The following is a 17,902-nucleotide window of genomic DNA, read 5'->3' on the forward strand; positions in this document are numbered from 1 at the left end:
CTTTATTTATGGTGCCAAGACGAGCTGATTGCAGTGCAGCAGTCTATTGGTCAGCGAAAGTGATGGGAAAAAGTTGTCTGTTGTTACGATTCTGCCTTTGTCCAGAAACAACTCCATAAGCTTTATGGCCACAGTATTAGAAAATCTTTCTCCTGTGAGATGACTGGGATTTCTTCCTAAATAAGGAGTGGCACTGCACATGTACTTTGTCTCCAAATCTGCTGCACTCCAAAATTTTATGCCAGATTTGTCAGGCTTGGTTGAGATGCATTGCAAGAAAGGACAATGGACCTTGTTTGGAAACAGTTGCTCATCAATAGTAGTATGTTGCCTAGGGTTGTAACACAAATCACAGTTCTCAACAAAATGTTGCCAGATATCCAAGATCGCAGCCAATCTCTCATTTTCACACGTTCTGTATGGGTTTCTTTGTTGTCAAAGCACAAATGCCACATGATACTCTGATAGCGGTCACGGGTCATTATATCTTTGATTGCCAGTACAACAAATAGTTCTGACCAAGCATCAAGTACAGCACCAACTGTGATCATCGATGCTCTTATGAAAAGAATGGAGATAAATGCCATCAATTCAGAGAGGAAGAGGCAAGTTCGTTTTACCATGTGAATGTAATAATATAAAAACTTTAAAAATAAAAAAAAAATAAATAAAAAAATCACTAACTTTTGCAGGTTGCATAAATTTACAACAAGAGTTACATACAGAATCGTATGTTTTTATTATACAATAGTAATAATAATAGCAGCTCACTACTCAAAACGGGAAGAACTCAATCTTGCCTGTACTCTGCTCTGTCTGCATTTTCAGTATCATGCAACATAACGCGGAGTACAGGCAAAGTCAAAAATAAAAAATGTTCAAAATGACAATACATGTTCAAAAGGCATAGCGTTTTTTCAATTTTTCATGTACTCCGCTCTGTCTGCATTTTCAATATCATGCACCATAACACCACTTTGTCTGCACTTTCAGACTGATGTGAGAGTGGAGAGTTGCAAAGGGATTTAAGGAGGGCCGGGATTACGAGTTTTTTCATAGGCTTCAGGAATTCTAGTGTTAAGGGGTTATACTAATGAACGGTAGTTTGCCTTCAAAAGCCAAACGAATGGCATAAATTTGTACTTAGCAATGAATTACATTGGGCTGCTCTGATTGTACACATCTGTTAACACAGTATATATTTTGTTAATAACGAGAAGTGTCTTGTCCTTAGAAGCACTGAAAAACTAAATACATTTTATTTGGGCATTAGCAAATTAACAATTAATGTCACTTAGTGTAGACAAACCAAGTAGCCACTTCATTTGAATCTTGCCTCGATGTTTTCTTGCTACAGCTGTTGTGTACATAGGCAATCCTCCCACCCTTCTATATGCATAGCTGTGGATGCATGTAAGTCGCATTTCAGTGTGACCCTGAACTGTACACAATAGTTTGAAAATGGACAAAAGCTTGGACAAATAGATACAGTGGGATGCAAAAGTTTCGGCAACCTTGTTAATAGTCATTATTTTCCTGTATAAATCGTTGGTTGTTACGATAAAAAATGTCAGTTAAATCTATACTAATAAAAGGCAAAGCCCTCACTCACTCACTGACTGACTCATCACTAATTCTCCAACTTCCCGTGTAGGTAGAAGGCTGAAATTTGGCAGGCTTATTCCTTACAGCTTACTTACAAAAGTTGGGCAGGTTTCATTTCGAAATTCTACGCATAAGGGTCATAACTGGAAGCTATTTTTCCCATATAATGTAATGGAGTCTTGAGTTGGAGATGGCCGCGGGGGGCGGAGTTTCGTGTGACATCATCACGCCTCCTACGTAAGTACGTAGAGAACAAGGAAGAACTCCAGCGATGAGCACAAAACGCCATTTCACAATTGAGAAGGCAGAAAAACATTATGAAGCAAATGATGCATATGCGGAAACAAAGCACGGCGTGAACCGTAAGTTTATATTAAATTAAGTTCATAGACAGGCTGCCTCTAGCGTTTGTAATTTAGTGCCTGCCCATATAAGGCCGTCCATCAGCGGCAATCCAATACAAACACTGCCGCTAAATATTCACGTGTGAAGGACTGTGCTTATGCAGAGGAAGATGAGATGGTCAGGGTGGTGTTTGGCACAAACTCATTGAAACTGCGAGAGAAAGTTTTAAGTGCCGGGTCTTAGCTGACATTACACGAGATGGCACCAGTACAGCTGGGAACCTTCGATGCAAGAACACCAAGCTGCTCACGGAACTGACGCAGTGCACAGACAAAAGCAACAGTTCCAAAGAGTGCTGAACAAAACCAATTACACAATTGAGAAGGCAGCAAAAAATATGAAGCGCCTTATACATACAATCATATTCATAAGTGCAGCTACTGCGGAAACAAAGCACACGGTGGAAAAAGTGAATGTCCTGCTAAAGGAAGACAGTGTAAAAAAAACCCGTGCATGCAGTTTGTCACATCACAGATAAAAGGAAGACGAGCTGTTTATTGATGCAGTAAGGAACTAATCGATGAATGAAACCTCTTATCTTTACAACGATTGACAAACACGGAATGTAACTTGAACACATCCTACAAATACGAGCCTGATTGAAAGAAATAATGATAATCAAATCCTTGATGACAGCAACATTCAATAACACTCACAAAACAATTACTGTATATTGACAATCATATTACGCTATTTTTAAAATGTTCCCTTTTCTTTTCATAACTTCTACTTCTCCACTCGATACACGGGTATATATATATATAAATGTATATATATACCCGATCTACAATACATACTTTAGCATAGACAAGCCACACGCTGTGGCTTAATTGTAGAGTCTTCTCTAACGCCGACATTCGAGGTTCGATTCCGAGAGGGATGTACTGACTATGTACGCGCTACCCGATTCATTTTACCTTCAGATCTCCTTGGTTTGGGACGTATGAAAAATATTAGGTTAACGCAGAATCATGTTACGCTATTTTTAAAATTTTCCCTTTCTTAGCACAAGCACAGCTGAGAAGCTTCGATGCATGTACTCCATAACGCGCTAAAAATAACGCATTTAATCACACTTTCAATTCCAAGCAAACGGAACTTTTGTCAATGCATGATTTCCTGGTACATCCATTACACTGATGCACACATCACAGCTACAAAAATGTTAGAGTCGGAATAAAGCGCTCCTACGACTGATCATTTCGACTTCCGTAAGCCTTGATAAAAGCATGGTTTTGTGCACACTGAAAAGCAAGCAAAATTAGATGCATTACAGAAAGCGGACTTTGTGGCTCTTACTGGGGATCATTGGACTTCCGTGACCGTTAGTAATTCTAAATACATCTAATTACAAAATGTTCAATGATCACACTGTTTTAGCCTAATGTACAAAATAATTTTGGCTAATGTTACTCAGAGTTTAAAGAGTAAGCTGGTCAAATTACCTTTTATGTTTCTGACTTATTTTTTAAGAAGAAAACTGCACTTTATGTTGAAATTTTGGTTATTATTATTTAAAGACAATACTATTCTGAAAATGTACTTAAAGTACTTAAACTACCACTTTATTTTTAAGTCTGCCCAATTTTAACCAGGGATGATATTTTTGTTTCTGTTTTGAATTCAAATGCAGTTTAAAGGCTTTTTTTTCAGAAATTAAAACAGCTTCAGTTTACAATATTCATGTCCATGTCTATTATTTGATTCTGTCGCCCACTAAAACCGTTTTAAATAAAAAAAAAAACATTTGCGATTTGGGGCAAATTTACGTGCGATTACATACGATTAATCAAGATTAATTCTTACACAGCCTCTAATTAATTGGATTAATTTTTTAATCGAGTCCCACCTAATATATATATATATATATGTAGATATATATATGTAGATTTGTATATATATGTGTATATACAGTATATATGTAGATATGTATATGTTGTATATACAGTATGTATATATATGTGTGTGTATATATACAGTATGTATATATATGTATGTGTGTAAATGTGTATATATATATATATATATCTTTATATGTATATATATGTTTATATATGTGTCTGTGTATGTATATATATATATATATATATGCCAGCAACACTCATATCAATGACAAAACAATTACATTAACAATCATCTTAATGCTATTTTTAAAATGTTTGCTTTTCTTTTTCATAACTTCTTTAACACACTACTTCTCCGCTGCGAAGCGCGGGTATTCTGCTAGTATATCATATAGGAGACACACACAGTGATATTTGAGAAGTGAATTGAAGTTTATTGGATTTACAGAAAGTGTGCAATAATTGTTCAAACAAAATCAGGCAGGTGCATAAATTTGGGCACCACAAAAAAGAAATGAAATCAATATTTAGTAGATCCGCCTTTTGCAGAAATTACAGCCTCTAAACGCTTCCTGTAGGTTCCAATGAGAGTCTGGATTGTGGTTGAAGGTATTTTGGACCATTCCTCTTTACAAAACATCTCTAGTTCATTCAGGTTTGATGGCTTCCGAGCATGGACAGCTCTCTTTAACTCACACCACAGATTTTCAATTATATTCAGGTCTGGGGACTGAGATGGCCATTCCAGAACGTTGTACTTGTTCCTCTGCATGAATGCCTTAGTGGATTTTGAGCAGTGTTTCGGGCCGTTGTCTTGTTGAAATATCCAGCCCCGGCGCAGCTTCAGCTTTGTCACTGATTCCTGGACATTGGTCTCCAGAATCTGCTGATACTGAGTGGAATCCATGCGTCCCTCAACTTTGAAAAGATTCCCAGTCCCTGCACTGGCCACACAGCCCCACAGCATGATGGAACCACCACCATATTTTACTGTAGGTAGCAGGTGTTTTCTTGGAATGCTGTGTTCATTTTCCTCCATGCATAACGCCCTTGTTATGCCCAAATAACTCAATTTTAGTTTCATCAGTCCACAGCACCTTATTCCAAAATGAAGCTGGTTTGTCCAAATGTGCTTGAGCATACCTCAAGTGGCTCTGTTTGTGCTGTGGGCGGAGAAAAGGCTTCCTCTGCATCACTCTCGCATACTGCATCTCCTTGTGTAAAGTGCGCTGAATGGTTGAACGATGCACAGTGACTTCATCTGCTGCAAGATGATGTTGTAAGTCTTTGGTGCTGGTCTGTGGGTTGACTCTGACTGTTCTCACCATTCGTCGCTTCTGTCTATCCGAAATCTTTCTTGGTCTGCCACTTCGAGCCTTAACTTGAACTGAGCCTGTGGTCTTCCATTTCCTCAATATGTTCCTAACTGTGGAAACAGACAGCTTAAATCTCTGGGACAGCTTTCTGTATCCTTCCCTAAACCATGATGGTGAACAATCTTTGTCTTCAGGTCATTTGAGAGTTGTTTTGTGACCCCCACGTTGCTACTCTTCAGAGAAAATTAAAGGAGGAGGGAAACTTACAATTGACCCCCTTAAATACTCTTTCTCATTATAGGATTCACCTGTGTATGTAGGTCAGGGGTCACTGAGCTTACCAAGCCAATTTGAGTTCCAATAATTAGTTCTAAAAGTTTTGGAATCAATAAAATGACAACGGTGCCCAAATTTATGCACCTGCTTGATTTTGTTTGAACAATTATTGCACACTTTCTGTAAATCCAATAAACTTCATTTCACTTCTCAAATATCACTGTGTGTGTCTCCTATATGATATATTTAACTGACATTTTTTATCGTAACAACCAACGATTTATACAGGAAAATAATGACTATTAACAAGGTTGCCCAAACTTTTGCATCCCACTGTATATATAGAAATGCTCATTACAATCAAAGAATGAAAGTGAAGCCATTAATCTTATCTTTTCATCTCTTCCTATACTTTTGTGCCAGTACAGGTTAAACGATTACACCACATTTGATTGTAAAGTTTTTTGCTCTTAAATTATACACTAAACTGCTTCTGAATTAATTGAAAAAATTGGATAAACGTGGCAATAACTCAAGTCTGTGTGTGTCTTTTTAAATAACAAGTTTGATTCCTGCACTCGCATGCCAAAAGTTTGTTGTGCAAACACAAAAGCATTTCCAGACATGACACCTGCTGATTTTCTTTTCCACGTATTTTGATGCAGTGCTGTATCATCAAGACTATTGAGCTATTTTTACATGTAGTTCCACTTGCGTTTTCTCATGTATTATTCTAACTTTTGGAGTTATATGTCTACTTGCAGTCATGCATGAGTGTAATACTGAATTTCTCAGTACTACTGATGTCATAAACAATCTGGTATCATTACCGAATTAATTCCAAAATATTGCATCTTGTGCAATTCCTACTCATACTGACCAGCAATGCAGTGTGCAGTTTGAAACATGAAGTTTGTAATCATTGTATTCTTTCCATGTCAGTGTGGCTTGTTTTTTTAACGTGGTGGTGCCATTTTAGTATAGGCAGTTTACAGCCAATACATCCTTCTAAGCAGCAGGTGGTATCTATATAGATGCAATTGGTCTGATGATGACAATGTTGGAGGGTATCACAATGATCTGATGCCAATCAAGCCAGACCAACTAGACAGCTAACATTAGTGAAGTCTGCACCTAGAAGAACGTTCTGGTATGGCCTCGCCAGAACTTTCATTTTAAACAATTTCTACCTATAAAAATTGCACAACCAGGATACATAATACCTATTTAATTAAACAGTCAACCCAAAAATTAGAATGGGTCTTTCCCATTTTTGCATTGACTTTTTAACTGCAGGTTATCGGTTGATTTAAAAGCAGCACAAAAAATAAAAAAAGTTGACTTGGGAATTCAGAATTAAAAAAATGTGAAATTATAAAAATCAACACTGTTTCTTGTTAAACAATTTATAGTAAAGATTATAGATATCCCTCTTGAGAAAACCCTTCCAGAACTATTTTGCCCTAGGGTGCCAGAAGATTGGAGACCTCTATTGCTAACCATAGAAACAGGTCACAGCGGCACAGAGGCCATTACCCTTGTACTGATGTTGCACTTTCAAAAGATGACAAAATTCTGTCAATTCTGTATCACACAAGTTAATAGCATAAAATGTTAAAAAACCAAAAATTGTTTTCTAGCAATATAAGTTAAAACTACCATCCAGACAAAAAACACCACACACCCATACTTCCAAGGCCAAAATTAAGCAAGAAGCCCAACTTCAAAAGACACTATAACAACATTAAATGGATTTTGTTCAATTTCTGGTGCCCACAATATTCCACGGAAGGAAATTAAGCTTATTACATGAAACAAATGTAAAAATCGGTTGTCCAAAAAAAAAAATCCTAATTCCACACACAATAAAGCATAAGCTTGCAATCTGATGTTTTGTGTTTGGCAGCTACAAATGAATGCCTGAGGGAACAATGTTAGTAATTACTGAAAAGCAAAACAATATTTGGAAAAGAATACTAGCATCATACCAACCTATCAGAGCCTGGAAAAGGTTACTCTGAAAGATGTTAATAACTCGCTCTATGGAGTTTCGAAGTTGTCTGTCCTCTGTTTGACTCAGTCTGGATTGATAATCCTCCAGGAGAACCAGTGCTCGTTGTGCATCTGTGGGAAATTAGAAACACTTTCAGTGCTGATGTACAGATTTAAACTCAAAAACATGTATATGGTGCTGCATTTTAACAGTTATTGCATTTCATATTGCACCAATCAGAAAACATACAACTGGAATCTTGATGGCAAAACATAAATGGCAAATCAAGAAGTAAATAATGTTAATGTAACAAAGGTAAACATACACCATAGGAACTAGAGAGGGACAAAAAAAAAAAAAAAAAAAAAAAAACACACTTGAAGAAACATTTCCCTTCGTTCATTAAATGAAGCCAATTATCCACTACTGGGGCATAAGATGCTGTTGCCTATTGCTGGCAGCAGGCAATGGGCACAAAGCACAAACCATTCTTGAATGGAGTAGCAATCTACATTAGTGCACACTCACACACAGAATAACAGCATATAAGTATGGCCAGCAGTGGATGTTAACTTTTCAAAGATGACACCCAGGCAGAAGTGAACCAAGATCTAAACACAGCGAGGCAGATTTCCCTCCCGAGTTTAGATACCGTTATAATAAGTAAAACATCATCAAAAATGAACAAGTTCTTGAGTTGGTCATCGGAAATCAACAATAAATGGGTTATTTTTCAGACTACAGCAAAAACAAATACATAAATTATAAAAGACAAGTACACAAATAAAAAATCAAAAAATGATTAGATTACCAAACGGCATCTTGTAGTAAACATTCACCTGAGCAGTACTAAGAATTCACATTTTAGTGAAGTCAACAAACAAAACCAATTCAAAGTCCATCAATTGGCCTTCATAGTCACTGAAAAGAAGAAAATGATCCAAGGGAGCTCATAGCTACACAGCACAACTTTGCACTCAACTGGAGACACAATTTTTGGAACTACATAACAGATTGCAACCAACAACACAAAACTAAACTAGAAATACCACAATGGCTAAATAGAAAAGTGAGAATTACCGATTACAACAGACTGGCCATATAGAAAAGAAATGCTCGATTACACAAACACACGCTCACAAACTGAGTCTTCAGTAGGAAATCAGTTATTTGTTGTAGTAGTAACTGATGAAATGGACAACGGGACTAAAGTGAATGGTTACGCACAATATAATGACAACACAACCCTCACTTTCCAAAATTACAAAACAAGTAGTACATACATGGCTAGACAAACAACTAGCAAAAAGTGAAGCAAGCAATCAAAGACATGCAGCGAAATGTATGAACATATCCAGGAATGTAAATGCACACCACAACAGAACCAAAACTAGTGACAGCAGACACACGCACACCACACCACAGACAAAACAGAAGACACCTTCGTATACCGCGCAATAACCACGCAAAACACATTGATTTCGATCGATCTACAACAGGGTAGTATGCTCAATAGTGTTGACGTTTAAAAGCAGAAAGAGAAAGCAACAACAATCACGTGCTCGTAATACCAGATTTGCGCCCGTCCCTCTTTATACACACCGCAGCTAGAAGTGAACAAGTTGCTTTAATGTGCTGCAACTTACCTTTCTTTCGAACAGGCATGTCGAGGGTTCCAGATGCTAAAAGTTGGTGATCAAAAAAGTGGGAAAGGAAGCTTTAAAATCCAAATGTTTGCCGTCAGTCGTTATAGTGGAGGTTGAAGAATGTTCAATGCTCCTGCACTTAACGTTGCTGTCTTCCTCTCAGTGATCCACAGGCGACTTGGTTATGAAGGGAAAGTGGAGCACTTGTATGTCACAGTGCCTGGAACCCAGCTGCAGAAACCCGTTGCCCGCTGTAAAACCATATATGAGCCACAGTGAAGCGATCTCGAGAGAGAAGCGAGGCATCTGAGCCTCGCAGAAGACAACGCGAGTCCGGACTTGAAGAAACTTTTACAGGGAAAGAAAGAAAGAAAGAAAAAAAATAGAAACAGCCCGGCAATCACAGGCGCTGCTGCCAGGCGGTACAGAATTCTGATAGTGGCGAGTTCCTGCCGCTCCGCCTTTCCCCCTCCCCTTCTCTTCTTTCAGCGGCAGCTACAGAACTGAAACTCACAGAGAAAAATAACAAAATCGCGCGTCGCGCTCTGTTCATGCAAAGTTGAACCTTTGCACGTAGTGATGCTGCTGCAGTACCCTCGTCCTGCGTGGGGAGGTTCTCCTCCTCCTCCCCTTTCTCTTCCCTCTTCAGCTTGTCGCGACCCCTTGCAGCTAAACTTCTTCCCCCTCCTCTTTTTTTTCCCCTCCTGTGTGCCCGAAATTCCAAACTTTCCACCAAAATGGCGTCCTGGAGCTGGAAAGAAGAGCACGTGACCTCACTCCCTACCCGTCTCTGGCCAATCAGGAGTAAGATCGGTGACTGGGCTACCTTGGCACGGGGAGGAGCGGGAGGAGGAAAGGTGAGGCACGGGAGTTTCTTAAAGGCGCGAGGTGAGGTCCCTGTAGGTCACGTCTCGACGCCAGCTCGTGGGGATCTCCGTGTCACTGAGCATCGTCTGCTTTCTGAGATTCCTCTTCGAGGATATTTGGTGCCTCTTGACAAACTGTGCATCCTTTTTTTTTTAGGTTCAAATGTTTTTGCATGACTGATCGAATAGTACATTTTTAACAGGACTGATCTGTGTAGCTAGGACAGGGCTCGTGTGTAAATTAGATTTCAAGGGATTAAGCTATATAGGGGTGTTTTAAATGTGAGAAAATGTACAGTCGGGGTTACTTGGCGTGAACTAGTAGGGAGAACGTACCACCAAGTGTATTGCTTTTGCAGCATTGTCTGTTGAATTGTTCAGTACTGGTGTACTAATGTGGCTACAGGTTTTTATTCCAGATCTGTGGGTGACTCTTATGTTTCATAAATCTGATTATTTGGCTGGTTGTTTTTCTTCTCTTATTCTGAATCCAGAAAAGTATTCACATTTAGAGGAAATAACAAAAAAAGTGTTCTTTGTCATAGTTTTAAACACTTAACTTTCTTTTACCATTCTTATGTCAGTTCTTTTTACTGTGTTCATAGGAATAAATTATGAAAGCTTTGAAATCAATTTACATATGATGTACTGTCTGGCTCATCTTGATTCTGTTTATGAATGTCATCAAGCTTTTTGGGGTTCCTCCCTATTTTTGACCATATTGAGCCAAAACACTCAATTTTGTGCATTGTTGGACATTTTTTTTTTGTGCAGGAAATGACACACATGATAAATAGAAAAACAATGGGTGTCTTCAGCAAAAATAATCAGAAGAACTTGCTAAGTTGTGAATGCCACTTCGCCTGACCCCAGGCTTACACCTTAATGGGATATGATGGGTCAAAGTTACTCCTTTTCACAAAACTATGAAAAAATGGGTATTGGTAATTGGGTGTGTCATTTTATGCTACTTCAAGGTTGTTAATCAGAAATATTATATTTTTGATATTTGATTCTTTACCAGTGGTCTTAGTCCTAAAAGAGCAACTCCCAGAAAAGTAAAAATGACAAATTTCAAATATAAGCATGTGATTTATCATTTTAGACTTTTTCAAGATCAGTGATTATAAATACAAGGTGATTTTTGATCCTTTACTAGAGAGCTGACTTTCTGTGGACCTTTATCAAAGGGTGAAACATAACAAATTTATGTTGCAATTAGAAATATATAGACTTTAAACATTTAAATTGAAGCACAGATTTTGATATTTTGAATATTTAATGCAGCTAGTCTTGTTTATTATGTACTTCTACCTCATGAAGTAAATCAATACATTTCTTATGAGTACCCTGAATAGGGCAGCTTAAGCTTATTCAGACTTGTAAGATTCAGAATCTAAACATATGATACTCCTGGTGGATTTTCTAGTGTGTTTGTTTATTTCGTTTTTTGTTCTTTTCTTAATATTTGTAGCAATCATTGTGATTGGCTTTAACTATTTCTTTTGCTCATTGGGGTGTTTTGTGGTGGCCATCAGTGTCATTGTCACATGAACTAAAGTTATTAGTCTTGCAAGCCTTGGAAAAAGACTTCACAGTGGAACTAAGGCAGTAATATTACCAGGGACAGATCAAACATCAGCCCTACTTTGCATTTATTCAGAATCTTTGAAACGAGCCTGCAACTTACTATTTCATAGAATGGCAAAGAGAAACACTACATAGCCAGTTAATAGATTTCACATGTCTTTTCCAAATGACTATGAGCCACTGAAGTTTATTTTCTTTGGCATTTATATGGACAAGCTAATATGCAGTACCTGTTAATTGCCATTTACCTATATAGTTAATACTAAATATTTAAGAATATATTTAACATGAAGCCTATAGATATATGTAGGCTATATTCTATATGGGTCATTCCATGTTAAATCAACCAATGGCCCACACACTTTCAGACTCAAAAAATTCTGGAAAAATTATGAGGTGTGCCCAAGTTAGTCAGGAAACACCCTGTATATTTTTTTGATGTAAGATCAATACTTTCCAAGATACAAACAATTTACCAAGGGTGGCAATTTTATCCAACCTAATTTTTTACTTCAGATTTCACAAGTCCACAGCTCAAGAACTAAACCACCAAGCACGCTCAGACTTTGCATGCTGGTATATTAATTGGTATAGTATGGGATGAAATTAAAACATTTGGTCCAGATGACCCTGCTTGGTCAAAGAAACCACTTGAAATTGACCAAAATTTAATTTGAGCTTTTGGCTTAGCTATACTGTATTTAGGCCTCAGAAACACATATTTTCAACAAATACAGACACTTGATTTTTTGTTTTTTGCTTATTCAGATAGCTCTGAAAAAGCCATAAACAGAAAAGTAACTGTATAGGGGTTTGAACAGCAGCCCTCCCAAATCCTTTCTGTTGGCCACCTAAGGATGATATTTGTTTGGTGCCATTACAGTCTGTCATAGCACTGCTTAATGCACCTACAACGGTCAGTGGGAGGCATTGCCATCTTTATCTCAAAGACAAAGATACCCTACACTCTGCACTTCAATTGAAACAGAAATGAAACGGTCACATTCCTGCTACTGCATTACCAAGATGTTAACATTTCTTTATAACTAATGTTGTATTTAGTGATATATCAAGCAGCAGTTGTTCAAGTTTTGTGCTTACTAAGCCTTTAGTGATTCATTTTTTTACAGTAATCCTATTCCCAAATTAGAGATGAAGAACTTGATGATTATCATTGCTGACAAATGGTGAATTTAATCCATGTTTAAAATGGAAAATAAAAATGAAATATTTACATAAGAAAAGTAAGACTTGTTTTTTGAGATATAAGGGACCATTTAGGATACAGGAAAAATAATAATGTTTAGGTCTAAAAACTAGACCTAAAATTATGTTTCACATTTGAAAGGTCTGCTGGTCAAACCCTGATGCGGGTTCTTGTTTTTGTATAACCTTTTGAAAATCCCTGGCAAAGCCAAAGATGCAGAATATTTTTTTTCCATTTTTGAAGGTCTGCTTTTATCAAGTGTTGTCACCTGAACAAAACATTTTGATTTCATTATGTATTTTACCTTATGGCAGATGGCCAGGGCCCTTACCCGGCCAGGACACCTCAATAGTGGAAGGAACAGGGGAGAAAGCATATTCAGGGCATTACCTAACCCGGAGCACTAGATGGCAGCCCTCCTGGTGTTGCAGTGGTGCCTTGGAGTTTGGTGCATCCCTGTTGGGTTCCATAGGCGCCAGCAGCGGGTGTTGTAGGAACTGCTAAGCCCTTTGTTGTAGCACATTTGCCACATCCGAAAGTGCTGCCAGAAGAAGATTGTGAGACACCTGGAGCACTTAACAGAGCCTGCTGCCAGTACTCCAGGAGCCAGAGTCGGGTGGAATAAGCCTAATCCTGCCAGGAGTGGAGGCAGAAAGAGAAAAAGAAGAAAAGAAAAGAGAGCAGAAAAGTGTGCTTTTGTGCTGTGTTTACTCTGCTGGGAACTGTGCTGAGCAGGTGGGAAATGGAGGAGAATGTTTTCCACGAAAAAAATAAAAATGTGTGTTGAACCTATGTCCTGCACCTGTCTGTGTCAAGTTTGGGCAACTGCAGTGCCCCATGCAGGCCACAACCAATACAGGTACCAGTATGCAGAATTTGAACTTGCTAGGTAGGTTAACTTCTTGAGATGCGGTCTTGTGAAATTGCTGATCAAATAAAGCTGTGTCAAATTTGACACCCCTTTCCCCTCACAAAATTGGCTGTATCTTGGAAAGTATTGATCTTGCACCAAAATAATTTTACAGGGTGTCTCCAGAATAAAATGGGCACACCTGGTATTTGTTTCAGACTTTTTTGACACAAAGTGCATTGGATTTCTGGAAAATCGGCTGATTTGACATGGAATGACCCATACTTTTTTGTTTCTTATAATGGCATTTTGCGTTTTGTTTTCACTATAGTTTCTGAATAAGTTCAATGGGCTTAGTTTAGCAAAGAGAAGTGCCTTAACTTTATGGGGAAAATAGTGTATGTTTGTTATTATTATTATTTATTTAGCAGATGCCTTTATCTAAGTTGACTCGCAAAGCAAGTTAAATTCACACAAGGATCAAGATGCAAGAATCAAAAGCAACAGAGGACAAGATTAAAAGTGAGCACAAGGTAATAGAACAAATAAATGATTAAATCTTATGACCAGTATGTGGCATAACAGCAGTCCCAAAACCTCAAACACAACCTCACAGCCACTGTCCCTGGTTCAAATATGTACTTTTACTTTACAAAATACCTTTAACAGGTTTCTTCCTTGTCAGCACAGCCAACACAACACAAGAAAGGATACCCTTCTTCTTGAGGGAACATAAGGAGACCAAGGGCTGGAGTTGTCAAGGAGCACAATTGTTCAGAGAACTGTAAGTCAAGACAAGAGTTTAGAAGTCCATCCTTGCAGCAACATGTAGCCAATAGAGAGACCTAAAAAGATGAGGTCTATGAGTAAAGTGAGGAACAGAGTGCATAAGTCAAGCAGCTGCATTCTAGAGGAGCTGGAAAGGTCTGATTGCAGTTGAAGGAAGTCCTGCCAGGAAAGAGTTTCAGTAGTTCTACCAAGAGAGAACCAGTCTTTGAATAAGGAGTTACATGGCATGATTATTTAGGACAGGTCAAATCTTCTGAATAATGTGAAAAAAAACACCAGACTTGGTTGTTGATTATATATGTTCAATGAATGAAATTGAGGAGTCAAGAGTGACATTAAGATTTTTAACCATGGCTGATTGTGAAAGGGTGATGCCTTCCAGGTTTGTGTTTAGAGACAAGTCTGAGGAAAGAGAATCGGAAGGCAAGTACAAAATATCTGACTTTGAAAGGTTAAGTTTAAGGTGATGATCATTCTTCCATAATGATATGGCAATAAAGGAGTAATAGCCATTCATTTTTGGGTGTGTAATTTAGAAGCAATAATGCCAAAAATTAATGGAATTAATATACAGAGAATTGAGAAGTAGACCTAGTATTGACCATGAGATACACCTGTAGAAATTTTCTGTGAAGAAAACAAGGAGTTAAACCAAGGGACACAAAAGGATCAGACCAAGAGGTAGGACTTGAACAGGTCCAATTCAGAACAGTTTATTCCAAGCTTATTAAGCAAAGAGATAAGCAGAGTTATTAACCATATTGAATGCTGATGAAAGGTCAAGGAGGATAAGAACAGAGGATAGAGAAGCATCTTGAGCAGATCTAAGAGTTAGTGACTGAAAGTAGTGCAGTCTCATTAGAGTGACCCTTGCGGAATCCAGACTGAAGTGGTTCTAGTAGTAACTGAAAGCAGTACAGTCTTGGTAGAGTGACCCTTGCAGAATCCACACTGAAGTTGTTCTAGTAGATTGTTGTCAGAGAGAATTGAAGAGAGTTGTTTGTGGACTATAGATTCTAGAGTCTTGGACAGGAATAGCAGGGAGGAAGAACGATAGTTCTCAATGGCAGATGGGTTGAGAGGGTTTCTTGAGAATAGAGATTACGTGAGACTTGTTGAAGCAGTGGGGAAAATTTTAGTTTAATACCAGAAAATATCAGTTTAAAAGAGAAGTAATGTAGGAGATATAGGAAGGAGAGGTGAACTGTAGAAGGTATGAAGGAATGGTGTCCAGAGCATATGTTGTAGTTCTGTGGTTACAGAGTCAGAACAGGGCATAAATGTCAGAGGATGTTTTGGGGTCTTGAAATATTTAGAAGGAGAAGCAAAATCATCATGAGAAAAGACAAAGGTTTTGAAGCAAAAAAAGGGCTTAAGAGAGACTTGAAGGTAAAGAACAGTTAGTGAGCATTTCTTTCAGATAATGCAATTAAGTTTTGAAAGAAGGATCTCTTTGAAAATAGTAGAGATGCAGAGAAGGAAGACAGAAGAGACCTGTACTTATCCAGGAGGGTTGGTAGTGTCTTCTGATGCCAAGAACTTTCTAAACTGTCTAAACAGATACTGCATATTCCATGACAAAGCAACTTTAATATATTATCTTTTCCTAATTATGTTTTCCATTTAATATTTAGTAGGGATAAAGTGATCAGAGCTAGTATTTGCTTCACGAAAGCACATTTCACAGTTTTAATTACTTTTTTAAACCCTGGAACCCTGGATTATTTAGATCTCCAGAGGTTATATTAAAAACAGGTAAAAACACTGAACATTTTTTAACTGTTTGAGAGTAACAAAAACAAGCAACAAATTTACTGATAATTACAGTATGAATATTTCAGGAAAGATATTATTTTTTTGTTTTAAAGACAAGATATTATATACTGTCCCAAAATAGAAAGGTATAAATACTTAAGTTTCACACAATATTGCTAATAGCTAATATATTCATCTACTTGTAGATTTCTTTTGTAACACATGCAATCAAATATGTTGTGTAAGATTTAAGGGCTGCTTTCCAATAGAGCTCATACTCTGCACTACTTTTCAACCCAGGGATCAATTTTAACCACTTATGCACTAAGGGGTTTTTGACATTATTGCACCTTAATTACATACCCAGAATGAACAGCTATCTCTTCTTTGTTGTAATAAAGGAGCTGCAAATGGCTGAAGAGTAGTGAGTACAACACTTCACAATTTTTCAAAGAAACTATATAATTTATATTATTAAAAACCTGCAAAACCCTGGAATCTAGTTTTTTTGTTTTGTGCCCCAATCTGTCAGCTATCATTGTATCAAGTTTTGGTTTCATATACCATAGCATTGCAAAGATATACTTTCTGGCACAAAGTGGCCTTTTTTTGGAAGCATTGTGTTACTTTTTGGAAACATTTAACCTCTTGCACCTAAACAATCTCTCAAAACAAGTTTTGCAGCTGCAGTTATGTTTTTTTACAAAAAATATACATATACACACAAGCACTTTACATAACTCTGAAGCAACACATACACAATTTGTAACTTTATGTTGTAATTATTTACTCATCCAAACCTTTACTTTTAAAATTATTTTTCATGCCAGTCCTCATTTACCGCTATTACAAAAGAAGCTTGGAAGCATGGATGTTGTACAATAGATGGAGGTTTTTTTCGCAATTCACCCATATTTTCCTGCCTTCTGTTGCAAGTGCCCTACAGAGGTTTGGTTGGGAGGATTATACCATGAACAAGTCACTAGCTAAAACTTTTTTTTTCTTTTTTCTCATATGCTCATGACACTCTGTTGTGAGAGGCATGATACAATGACATTCAAAAAGGTGGTTTCGGGAGGGGGGGGTCCTCAAATGAAAGTTCAAGAGGCACAAATACAGCATAGCAATTTCTCATTGATATACTAAGAAACATTACCTGTACTTTTTAATCTTATTTTTGTAAAAATTGATTTATTTGTATGGAATGTTGTGTGATTTCAATAGAATCAATAAAATAATAATAAAAAGAAACATTACCTGTACTATAAGTTGAAATGGAAAGAGCACTGCTCAGAAAACTGATAGATAGATAGATAGATAGAAACTTTATTAATCCCAAGGGGAAATTCACATACTCCAGCAGCAGCATACTGATTTAAAAATAAATTAATTAATTAAAGAGTGATAAAAATGCAGGTAAAACAGACAATAACCTTGTATAATGTTAACGTTTACCCATCTTATTGCAGATGTTGAAGGACGCCAGTCTTCTAAGGAAGTATAGTCGGCTCTGTCCTCTCTTGCACAGAGCATCAGTGTTGGCAGTCCAGTCCAATTTATCATCCAGCTGCACTCCCAGGTATTTATAGGTCTGCACCCACTGCACACAGTCACTTCTGATAATCACAGGGTCCAGGAGGGGCCTGGGTCTCCTAAAATCCACCACCAGCTCCTTGGGTTTGCTGGTGTTCAGGTGTAAGTGGTTTGAGTCGCACCATTTAACAAAGTCCTTGATTATGTTCCAATCCTCCTCCTGCCCA

General features: G+C 37.6%; 1 protein-coding gene across 13 annotated transcripts in view; it reads right to left on the bottom strand.

Moving 5' to 3' along the window:
* Window positions 1–9,836, bottom strand: part of dlg1a (discs large MAGUK scaffold protein 1a) — a 562,325-nt gene extending 552,489 nt beyond the window's left edge. For 6 of the 13 annotated variants that reach the window (XM_039758430.1, XM_039758380.1, XM_039758388.1 and 3 more), the window contains exons 1-2: window positions 9,086–9,835; window positions 7,439–7,570 (exon numbers count right to left, since the gene is read on the bottom strand). In XM_039758430.1, the coding sequence (XP_039614364.1) occupies window positions 7,439–7,570; window positions 9,086–9,104 (151 nt within the window). In that variant the 5' untranslated portion in view covers window positions 9,105–9,835. Of the gene's footprint in view, window positions 1–7,438; window positions 7,571–9,085 lie in introns of all 13 variants that reach the window. The other 7 variants (XM_039758440.1, XM_039758414.1, XM_039758406.1 and 4 more) reach the window with 3 other exon arrangements.
* Window positions 9,837–17,902: the final 8,066 nt, after the last annotated feature.

This window comes from Polypterus senegalus, chromosome 1 (genome assembly GCF_016835505.1).
Source record: "Polypterus senegalus isolate Bchr_013 chromosome 1, ASM1683550v1, whole genome shotgun sequence".
Classification (NCBI taxonomy): Eukaryota; Metazoa; Chordata; class Cladistia; order Polypteriformes; family Polypteridae; genus Polypterus; species Polypterus senegalus.